Raw genomic sequence first — 12106 nt, 5'->3', positions numbered from 1 at the left:
TCAGAGGTACAGTTTGAGGCACAAAGCCCAGGAACAAGTGGCTTTAGCTATTTAAAAAGTACATTTCCTTAGAAATGTACTTGTGAGCTTAATGATTTTTTTCTTACCAAGTACAGTACGCTCAAAAAAAGAAGATACTCCTGTTAATGTATTTACTAGCTGTTATAGGCCGTCAACAACACAGTTAAGACCCCTCTGACAGCTGGTGAGGAGAAGATGGCTATAGCCTGGATCGTAACAGCCCTTCATAACCACCAACGGGACTGGACCTGATATTTAGCTAGAATAGCAAATCCTTGAAAGGAACTCATAATTACAGAAGCAGATTATGCGGGTTTGTGTCTGAGATTGAAAAAATGTGGGAGATGTCCTTATAATTTTAACTAGTGTTTTCAACATTTAATACACATACACAGTCACACTTTCTGCAACACAGAGGAAAAAAGTTAATTCCGTTATGAAGGATTTAATTCTACTTAAATGAGCAGTGATTCTAACAATTGCTGATTAACAGATACTCTAAATCCACTGCTGAAATTACTTCTCCATCTTAAAAAGTGTAAATTGCACCAGGCTTATTGAGGAGTTCCAGGACACAGGTAGATTTTTGGAACAAGATAGGTAAAAAGAAACCCAGGAAAATCAGATTTAGGGAACTGAGACAAAAGCAAGGGGTTAGATTGCCGCCTCCAGACACAGAGGAAAAGGGTCCTGGGGCAAATGGGAACTAATTTACAGAGTATGAAAATGATATTAAAGAAAATATGAATATAGGCCTGTTCTTAACTCTTTTCTTGCTGATGCTTTAGATAATTTGGTATGCTTTTCTGTAATAATTTATTCCCTGCTACTTCAACTTTTGCCATTGTCTGTAACTTATGGAGTTTATAGTAGAGCTAAATTCCAAATAGATTTACAGAGGAAAAACATCAATGAAAACCAATTTTCAACTTGGGGGACTGGTATGTGAAAATGATGACTTGCAGGACTTCTCCCTGTTAGAAGCACAGACAGGGTAGAAATTTGGAAAGCACGTCAAGGCGGAGAGCACTTGAGTATTGGAAGTACAGCTATGAACTACAACAGCAGTGTCCTGAAAAAAAACCCCAACAAACAAACAACCACCACAATTCTGTATTTCTTACAGAATGTGAATATTGTAGCCACTTTATCTTTCATCTGTCTAACAACTTCTGGGAAACCAGAGTAAAGGTCTTGCAAATTTTAGACCAGTTAATTTATTGAAAGTACAATTCTTGTTCACCATCAGTAACTTTATTGATCTTGAGTAGTTACAAACCAGTCACGTCAATCTGTTTTCATGAGAGGTAGCATAGGCCATGGGTTCTTCAACACTGCACTGCAGTAAGCTGTGAGGCCAAGGGACCTCACAAGGCTAGACACTGACTGGCCCCTCTGCTGAAATTGGTGGCTGATAATTGCTTATCATACTGATGATAGTATGCTAACAGGAATTAAGGAAAAAACCAACCAAGACAGATGCTCAGTGTTGGTAGAGTGGGAAATAAATACAAGCTTTGATCAGCAAATACAAGTCATCCACGTAGTGCTCTGCTCACTGTGACTTCCTCACTCCCCTGGCCATTTTTACAGGCTGAATCAGCGGTACCACATCCTCCATATGAATCAAACTAACTATAACCCATAACAAGACCTCATCTGCCGTTACAGAGCAGGCAGGGAGACTTACAGCCCAGCTGATTTCAAATCCAGGTCTGCAGGAGCATGCAGTATAAAACTGCTGCTGCTCAGCTGTTGGAGTCAAGCTACAGTTGTCATACTGCTTCATTACTGGTGTTCATGTCTTATTCCTCTACTTGAGCACTTGAAATGCAGTGTCATCCTGCCAATATTTTCTGTAGATTTATAGCTGTGTTTCTGGGGAGTTCATTTAGCTATTCGCATCTTGAGTTTCAAAATTAATAGCTAGCTACCAGATAGTTATAAAAGCATTTGTTACACAAAATAGATTATCAGTGCCAGCCCTGAACAAGGTCTGAAGCAACTGGGTGCTAGAAAGAAGATCAAGAATTCTAGCTCCTTGTGCACGGGGACAAAAAACTGCAGAGAGCACACAGCCCTGCTACACTATTGTTCAAACACAGGGGCTAGGAGTCTAGCTTTGGAGAAATAGAGTAGGTGTTTCACAAGGAATTTGGCTCTGCTGCTCCTGAGATATGGTACTTGGAGGTAGGAGTTAGCCTTCTCTATGGCAAGTTCTCAGGGAATCCATAAGACGATTCATTGCTTCTTGATCAAATTGACCATATATGACTAAGGGAAAGGATATTATAAACCACTCTGGCATGAATCCCTGCCCACAGAATTCTGCATAGAAGATAACCTTATAGAAGTAATATTTTTAACCTGGAATGCAGTGTCTTGCACACACCTGAAAGACAACGAAGTGGAACTGCAACCTGCAGCTTCCTTTTAGCAAGGCTGCTTGAATTTCTGGAGTCCAGATTTCACAAATAACCTGTAAATATATGGGAGAACATGCCATTCCCCATTCACGCTGTGCTGACTTCCTGGAAGCCCTTGAGGATTTTTAGGCTGTGTAGATCATGCTGTTTTGGAGATGTGCGTTGCAACAGAAGGCATGTTCTCTTTAAACACCCCTCTGAGTATCCAGCTCTGCTCAGTGAGACAGAGGGGCTGGGAATCAGCCAAAGGGCCCAAATCACAGCAGACAGATTTCAGAAGCCTCCTGGCATTAGACAATTTCACCTTTCAAAAAGTGTCTCGGGAGTTTTTTTACAGAGTATTTCACAAGGCAGAGGTAGGGATTCCCATGAGACACGTACAGAAATATTGCTACTCAACTCAGAGGAAGGCAGATGTTTTTCTTGAGAGGGAAGAGAGGTTGCTACTACAAGTACAGTGTGGTCCTATTCTTTGTGTATGCTAGCAAGTGTCGGGGGGAAGTCTGATCCTTAAAGTTTCACAAGAGCAGCTGGAGCACTGCCCTAGCTGGCTGGAAGCAAACCCAGGTTGTAGGCAATAGCCTTTGTCTTCACCAAATCTAAACACGGCACGGAAAGCTGCTTCCTGCAAAGGAGGCTGGAACCAACGGGGGTGCATTTCCAGTGTCCAGGTACTTGGCCGTTTTGGGTTGGAATGGATACATTTGTACATGTGTACGTTCCCACCCGCCCTGTTTGGAAACACCTGCCAGACTAGCCCATACCTGAAGCACCAAACTTGCAAAATACTGATTTTTTGCTGTCATCACCGCAGGCAAGTACACATTGCTGCTAATTACCGTAGGCGTCAAGAGTCAGGGAGTGAATTCCTAGAATACCAGTTTCCTGGGCTCGTGCTGCGCAGGTCACAAAGTCACCATTGTACACATGAGGAAATCAGTCACTGTGCTACTGACCGCGGCCACCGACCAGAATGACTTAAAAAAAAAAAATCGCTTCTTTGAAAAGGGAAAGCTGCCTTATCAAAGGACTTCAGTGCTTCACACCCACGGCTCGGCTGCGGCCCCAGCTCCCGCACCCCACCCGTGAAAAACCCCAGTGGGTTTTGCGAGCATCGGAGAGCCCGCCCGGCGGGAGGGCGGCCGGCCAGCTGCCGCCACCGGCGCGGCGCGGGGCAGAGACTCCCCGAGGGAACACACCCGAAGGGGGACGGAGCAAGCGAGCTCTGCGCACACCCTCCGAACCGGGCACCGGCGCCCGCCTCCCTCCCGCCGGGGCGCGCCACACCTTCCCCGGTGCCAGGGGGACGGCGCCCGCGGGCAGAGATCCGACAACCGCGGAGCCGGCAGCCAGCACCCGCCGCCCCACCGGGCGCCGCCGCCGCCGCCGCCGCAGCCTCCCCGCGGCCGCTGCAGCCGGCGGCCCCTCACCCGGCGGCCGCGCCGCCCGCCCCCGCGCCTGCGCGGCTCCGTGGCGCCTGCGCGCTGGGGCGCGAGGCGGGCGCCGCTGCCTTTGGAGGACCTGCGGGCGCGAGGCGGCTCGCCGCAGCGCGGGCGGGGGAGCGCGGCCTGGCGGCGGGCGCTGCGTGCGCGGCTCCGTGGGCACCGGGCGCCCCCGGCTCCTCCCTCCGGGCACGCTGAGGCAGCGCCGAGCCGCCCGGGTGGGCGGGTAGGTTGGTAGATAGATTAGTAGGTGGGCGGGTAGGTAGGTAGGTAGGGGGGAGTCGGCTGGGTCCCGCTGCCTCCTCATCGTCATGGCCGGCTCGGAGCAGCCGCCGCCGCGGCGGGAGGACGGGGAAGCGCCGCTGCCCATCGAGGACGCGGAGCTGGCGCTGGCCGGCATCAACATGCTGCTGAACAACGGCTTCCGCGAGTCCGACCAGCTCTTCAAGAAATACAGGTAGCCCCGGGCGCCTTGCCCCAGCGCGGTGCCGGGCACCCCCCGCCGGCGGCGCCCCGGCCTCCGCGCACCTGTCCCCACCTGCGCGGCCGCGCCTGCCCCGCCGGCCCCTCAGGCGGCCTCCCCGGCGGGCGGGCGGCGGAGCCGTGAGGCGCGCAGGGCCCGCCGCCCCGGGCGGGAGGGTGGGCGCGGGCAGCCTCACCCTGCCTGGCTCCCGGGAGCGGGGGGGTCGGTGCCCCTGGCTGCCGCCTCCTGGGGAAGGGGCGCGCGTGGTTCACCCTCGTGGCCCTGGGTGAGGGGCTGCGGATCCGCTTCGCGGGGTCTGTGCCGGGCTGCAGGGCAGCGCGCTGCGCTGGCGGGGGCGGTGGGCTGCGGCGGGGGGTACCTGTCGCCCTGCTGGAGGAGCGGGGAAGGGCTGGGCGAGGGTCGGCGGGGTCCCTGGCTGGCTGTGGCTGCGTGTCGCCGGCGTGCGTGAGTAAACACACACGTGCGCCTGCGGACGGCGCCTGGGGCTTTGCGCTCCGATGCGCCGATGTGAACCGTGAAGCCAGCACAGCGCGTAGCCGCAGGAGGTCCTTGAAATGCTGCTGTGGCTTATATTCAGGCTGTGAGATTATGTTCATAATCGCAACGTGCATCGTGCCTAGGTTTGTGTGTGAGTAGTCATCCGGTAGGCATGGTATTAACACAGCTTCGTAAGTCAGTGTTAAAGGAGAGATCGCCCATACCTGTGCTTGCTTTTTGTCTGAGGGCTGATGTCTCCCACTCAGGCTTGAGCTGCTGTAATTGCGCATATGTTATAAATAATTAATATGCACTATACTGCTGTTGTCTGTATGATTAAAAAAGATTTTGGTTGACTTAAAATAGCACTTCATTGTGGTGGTGTACTTATGTACTTACATTTTATTTACAAAGAGGATATTTGGAGGTAGAGTGGGTGGAGTGAGACAGATTAAGAAAACACCCTGTAATAATAATGGAGTAATAACTTCACTGTGTACCTGCTTCGGTCAAATATTAAACATGTCATTCTGTTTTTAGTGTATAGTGCTGCTACATACACGATACTGTTGTGTAGAACTAACTGGAATGTTGCAGGTGACAAGGTCCTGAATCGGCATTCCTTACATGCATAACGTGCAGCTCACATTCATATGAGGTTGCAGCCTAAGAGTTACTTATTTCTTAAACCTGTTGTAGTTGTCAGTTCTGGGTATCTAAGGAACCTGTGGTTTTGATGGTTTGTTTTTGTGTTGTGTATTTTTTTTAAGGTGTCAGTTAAAGATCGCTTGATGAGGTTTCCCCTCTGCTTTTGTTTTGTGCCTTTGCTTTCTCTCAGTAGTGTGAATCTGGAAGTAGTCTAGTAATTCTAAATATGTGATACTTCTTATATTGTTACGAGTGCTAGGGAGTAAAACTGTTAAGATTCCTATTTTCCAAATGCAGTTTAATTGTCCCTTGAAAGGGTGAATGATGATTTCTTCTGCAAATTGTTCTCTTGGTTATCTAGAAGGTTTATTACTAAGGATTTCTTAAACCCAGAAACTTACCTACTTTTTTTTTCCCCAGGTGTGGGTTTTTCTTTGTTTGATATTTATCAAGAAGTGCCATTAAGTTGTGTACTAGTTGATCTTGGCCTTTAAACACTACCTGCGAGGAATAAGTAAGGATTTCTGCATTATATTGAGTGGTTTCATGATTCATAAATCAATAATCACCGTCTTGGTTTTAACATGACTGTGAAAATCTCCAGCGCTGTCTACCTTATCCCGAAATTCATAGCAGAGTTCCTCTTGCTGTGAACTAATAGACATCTGTTGAATTGCAGATTAGCTGTATGTTGAATCTTTGCATTAGATGTGGGAGAGAAGATACAGCAAAGTATGCTCAACTTTCTATAAATTTGGATTTTGGTATGCAGTGACGTCCACTTTTTCTTCCCAATGGTTTCTGATTCTATACTTGCCTTGGGTGCATTCTTCCTACAAGGACTTAGTAATGCTATTACATGTTTCTTTGCATAGAGTCTGAAAGGGTATGTTTTTACTGGTGTATGCTTGAGATTATGAAATAGGACCCATCCTAAATGGGACTGGTAAACCAAATGAGCAACTTTTGGAAGCTCTTCGTAATTTAATATGGATGTTTGTAACTTGAAGCACTAGAGCTCAAAGATGTCTGACAAAATGCAGCTTTTTGAACTTGATGTGTGTTGTCTGTATTTTGAGTGACCTTTTATAATAGAACATGTTAACTCTAGACTACTGCCTATGCAGGTATTTTAGCTCTGTTTCAGAAGCTTAAAAGTTATCAGATGAATCGTAGAAGCGAAGGGAGGAAAAGAAATCTTTTTTCTTATGGAAACTGTTTAAGAACCTACAAGACTACTTGGAAACTCAATTAGTCAGCAAAACTTCAGTTTCATTAGCCACATCACTTAAACTAGTTAAGTGTTTCTTAGAAACTACTGGGTTTGCTTCTGCTTTTGATTAATATTTTTCTTCATTTTCCATGTGAAGGATAGTGTGAAAAATTAATTCGGATCAAGGCTGCTATCTTTATGGGACAGTAGACAGCCTTGATGAGCCTAAGGACAGCTGTCATTCCAGAGTAGGTAGGATGTGGTTCGTTCTTTGCTCTTCAATGTTTTTGCAACACCAGTAAATCTTGGCTTTAAAGAGTGGTGGTACTTTGAAGTTATGGCCTATGGAACTATTGTTTCTGTGTTGGGTATGGGAGAGTAGTAGTTTATATTTTTGGTGTTTAGAGCTCATACATACTTATTTAGAACCTGAAGTCAGATGAGCATGTCTGTCGTGTGTTCTATTCAACATTTAGTTGGAACTGCTTTGATGATCCCTGTAAAACAGTTCAGGTGTAGTGTATGACTTGTTTTGTTTTTAATTATACTTGAGGGAGGATATCAGTGTTTGAAAAAGCGATCTGCAAGTAGCATCAACATTTGCATAATCTTTTTTGTGGGTGTTTTTGTTTTTGTTTCTTTATAAGAAGCCCAGATCCTCTACCTGCTAGTGGTGACGACTTTCTGAACATGAAGCAAAACCCAATGGATTTAATACTTTTGTAAATCTTCAACAGACGGCAGCACCACTGTCTTTAATGCTGTGATTTTGTGTTGTGTTGGGTCCCCACAGTGCTAACTCAATTTAAAACCGTCGGGTATCAATCTTTCTAGTCAGCTTGATCAATGCTGACACCATCCCAGTTTTCATCGGTTTGAATTTTGAGTGGCTGTGAAAGCTGCAGGAGACATAGAGGTTAAGAAAAGACATAGGCATTGGAGATGGAGCCCACAGTCAACCTGTGGGATGTGAACTACCCTGACACTAGCAACAAATCTGGAATTGGAGTGTTGTTTTTCCCCTTCTAGCTTTGTGGATTCCTAAACATTTAGGAAAAGAAGAAACTGTCAAAAGACCTTTTTTTTCTCTGCTTCTTAAGAGCATTTACAATTCAGAAATTATTTAAAAACTTCCTCCACCTAAGAGAAGATAGTGTCAAATAAAATCAGGAGCTTTTTAGCTGAATGTTGACTCACAACATAAAACGTAACATAAGGGATATTATCTTACAAGAAATCTGACAATCCTCTGTCTCCTACCAGGGAAATGTTTGACTCTGCATGAATGACACTTCTGAGAAGGCTTGATAAAGTTTTCAGTTTGCATCTGAATGAAAAAAGAAATGATGCAAGATGGATAAATATAATGTATATAATAAGGTCATCTTGAAAGAAGAAAATGATGTTGTAGAGGAAATGTGATTCTAAGACAGAATCTTTAAAGACTTGAAGAATAGTGTCAGTGTAGGAAAACATGCTGTACAACCTGATAGGGTAAAGCAGAACATGGAGAAGCATAGAAAGTTGGAGCAAATGGGAAAGTGAGAAAAAAAGAGAAAAACCTGCAATTTTTAAAGTTATGATATGTTAAATTGTATATGTATTAAGACATACAAACTTCCATAGTGGACCAGAAATTCCATTGTGGGTAGGTATTTCAATGTAATATTACCAATCTATAACAGTATATCTGGCTCAAAAAACTTTTGACCCAAATACAAGTTGAAACAAGGTGACATTAAGCTGGCATGGGTCAGCAGCTTGGTTATAGTCCATGTATGGGCAGTCTAACCACAGTTGAAATTCTTGTTTATGGAGTTCAGCAAAGGAACATTAAAAAAAAATTAAGTGATATAGTAGTTGTTTCAGTAGCTTCTCTAAAGATAAGGACAGCAGGGTGAAAACTGACATAATTGGGGGAGAAGGATGATGACATCTTCATTGGCAGTGTGAGAGCAGGTCATAAGTGCCTTGGAAGCAACCCTGTGTGCTTTTGGTTTTTGCAGCGGTGGGCAGATGAGCAGCTGCTAGATGGATACATAGAAGAGTTGAGTTATGTATGAGGGAGGTGATTTTTAGCAGCAATATTCTAAATGTATCCCTTTGTAAGGGAAGATTTCATTGCTTAAGGCTAGGCAGAGCATGTTAGTAGTAATAGTGATGCACATAACTGGAAAACTGATGCTGGTTTTATGTGGATAGATCAGAAAAATTTTAAGTATTCTACAATTTAAGTCTTCCGAGACCTGGGTACATAGTGATGATCACATTGAATGCAACGCTTAGTTTTGTGGCCCACGTGACAGAGACAGGTCTTGTTGCCAAGAGAAGTGGTGAAATGGTAGAGGGAGGCTGGGACATCCGTTTGGCATAAGGAACAAAATCTGGTGGCTAGAAGTCCGAGGGAAGATGACAGGAAGCTTAACAAAAATCTGATTTAATAACTCTGATGTTAGAAGTCAGATTTGGTGGAGATGGCAGAAGAGGTGTGATAGTAAGCGGTTTTATTTTAATGTTGAAGAAATCAGCTCTGAAAGATACAGATATTGTGAAGACTTTTCATGCTTGCTAGTGCACCCATGCTTTGATCTATGTATGGGTTATATTTATTTCTGCTTATTTTAAAATAGTTGGTAGCTGCTTCTATTTTTATCTGTGAACTTACCTGAATTCTTCATTTTTCATTAAGCTTTACTCTCCCACTCTGGAGGAAAATAATTTGTTTTGTTTCAGCTTGAGCACCACTATCAGTATTATGTAGCAGTGCCTGTAAAAGTGGGGAGGAGATGCTGGCAGGTTAATTACATTACTTAACTTTGAACCTGAGCTAGATGGTAGTAGCTTTAGAAGCTGATGTATTTGGAAGTGAAATCCTATCATGGAAATGGCTGTAGAAAAAAAGAAGATACTGTGGAAGTAATTTTTCTTTTGATGTGCTTCAGTTCTCATTTATTTTTTTAATGGTAAAATTGGGCTCTATTATCTCAGCCTTTTTAAACCAAGGCTTAAAACCTTTGAATGTTATCATCATGTGTGAAAATGGCACCTGGCAAACACCTTTCTTCTGAAAGCGAATTAACATCTTAAAGATGTGTCATGAAATGAGGTGAATTAGGGTTGTTTGGGAGGAGCAATGTCTCTCATAACACCAGTTTATATACCTGGAAGAAAGGGCTACACCTTATGACTTAAGTTTAGTTTTATGTTCCAACTTTTTTGATCTGTAGAACCTTTTACTGTGGAATCTTGTAGAAATGGTGTTAATAGCATGGTTTCTTGTAACACAGGTATATTCTGAGTCCTAGTTTCGTGGGTGAGGTACAAACAGTATTTTACAAAATATGTCTGGAGACTGAATTTTTGAATTAAGTCTTGAGATTTTTCTTTACCTGATGGAGTTTATTGCTTCAAAGTAGTGAGGACAACCTGGGCAGTGCAGTGTCCCAGTGTTCATTTATATTCAGTTCCATAACTCCTGTCAACATTAATAAGGCCATTGGTTTGCTGTTAGTATTTTGTCAAGTGCTGCCTCATAGTTTTTTTTGTTGTTTTTTTTTGTATCTTAACAACTTTTTGGAATCTGTCAAAAGATATAAAATCATGTCTGGTGCTGACATAAGTTCAAACGTATAAGGAGTTTAAGCTGAGGGTTATTTTCATGAATTGTGCTTTTTCTCAGAAACTTACTGTCATTGTTGGTCATGCGTTGGTGTTTACTGGGACAGTCGTGTGCCATTGCAAACTTTTTTCTTAGCTTTCAAGGAAAAGATAACTCTAAACTATTGAAGAATTTATCAGTCAATGTAATATTCACAAAGACTGACCACTAAACACAGTTGTTGTTTAAAATGGATTTTAAACGCTGAGGTTACCTCAACAAATGATCTTCCATAAATTTGCACCTGTAGTCTGTACCGAGTGACTATGTAGGAATGTGATAGAAGCATTCCTTATTTTGTTTAGTGATGACACAAACTCTGTGTGAGGAGCTGCTACAGTAAAGTTTGTCATGTTTTGTTTGCCAAACTCCATGGTCTCAACAGAAGCATCTCCCAGACATAGTATAATATTATGCACCATGTTTTCTTGCTTCAGGGTCCTTATGTGCTACAGCCCATATGTGCTGCAATGACAATGCTTTTTATAGACAGACTGAAAATTAAAAAGAATGAATCTGCAACATTTCACCTCATGTATTGCAGCTGGTGATAAATTCAGAAGAGAATGATGTTCTCAAGGTTTTTGTTGTCTCATCTTTGAATTGTAAACAAGGCTAGCTGTGAGTATCTGAGGGCAAGTAGGGAAGCAGTTTTGAAAAATCAGTTGAAAAGATAAATATTTGGGGAAAAAACTCAGTTTTACTTGAAAAATATATGTAAAAATACTTGGACAAACTTTCATCACTTGTAACAAGTGCTTCAATATCTTTCGTAATATTGGAAGAGCAATTGGCTCTCAACTGTAACTAGCTGGCTCGTTTTTTAACATTGTGATAAAATTTACCAAAAAGAAATAAAAAGGTTTTTGAAATATATATTTAAATGTTCACACACTATGTGCACAGTTAAGAACAGGTTCTTAAAGTCCTGAAAAGAAAAGAATTTTTTAAAATTTTTTTAATAGCGTATTTTTTTAATTACTATATGTATTGAGCTGCTGGAACAGCATATATATGTTCTTTGATTCTCAGCTGCCTTCCTGTTTATTCAATTTCAGTGGTTTCACTCCCAAACATGGTCATTATTCAAGCTGCTCTGTTTGAAAATACTGTTCCCATAGACAGGAAATCAGTTTATCTCTGAAGCTGATGTATTTAATTGTTTTTAAATCTGCAGTAACTATTTCTAGGATCTCTTTATAAATTCATAGAAAATGAAAAGTAGTCTAGAACTTAAAATGTTTTCATATGCAACACTTACTATTAATTCTATAATTCCACAATTTGATTTGTATTTACGTTTTGCTGATATGAATGCACACCTTTCTTGTCAGGTACTAGGGAATACTTGGATGCTACTTTCTTCTGAGAGCCAAATGCATATGTTGCTTAGCTTATTTGATTTACTTAACACACATTTCAGAGGAGGGGAAGAAAACCCACCTCATAATCTTAGTCCTGTTGTGCAAAGTTCTAATATGAGTGTAATACTTACCAAATTTACAAGTAAATTTTTTACAGGTGCTCAGATTCTCAAATTTTAGCTATTCTATTAAAATAATTTCTTTGTATCTGTGCATGCTAGTGAAGTAACATTTTCACTGCGAACGGAAACTTAATGTTCAAGAGATGTGCTCTAAGGATCTTGTTGAGAAGTGCAAACCTAATTACCTATTTAACTATTTCTTATGTCATCTATTTTTATTTTTCTGGTTGTATTCAAAGACTTGTGCTTGA

The 12106-nt window shown here is 42.8% G+C and overlaps 1 protein-coding gene across 1 annotated transcript in view; it reads left to right on the top strand.

Annotated features, from left to right (window-relative positions):
• Window positions 1–3953: 3953 nt before the first annotated feature.
• TTC39C (tetratricopeptide repeat domain 39C) overlaps window positions 3954–12106 on the top strand; it is a 37587-nt gene continuing 29434 nt past the window's right edge. The window contains exon 1 of the mRNA XM_056333588.1: window positions 3954–4346. Within this exon, the coding sequence (XP_056189563.1) occupies window positions 4201–4346 (146 nt within the window). The 5' untranslated portion in view covers window positions 3954–4200. The remainder of the gene's footprint in view (window positions 4347–12106) is intronic.

This window comes from Falco biarmicus, chromosome 3 (assembly GCF_023638135.1).
Source record: "Falco biarmicus isolate bFalBia1 chromosome 3, bFalBia1.pri, whole genome shotgun sequence".
Lineage (NCBI taxonomy): Eukaryota > Metazoa > Chordata > Aves > Falconiformes > Falconidae > Falco > Falco biarmicus.
This window is presented reverse-complemented; position numbering and strand designations above follow the sequence as displayed.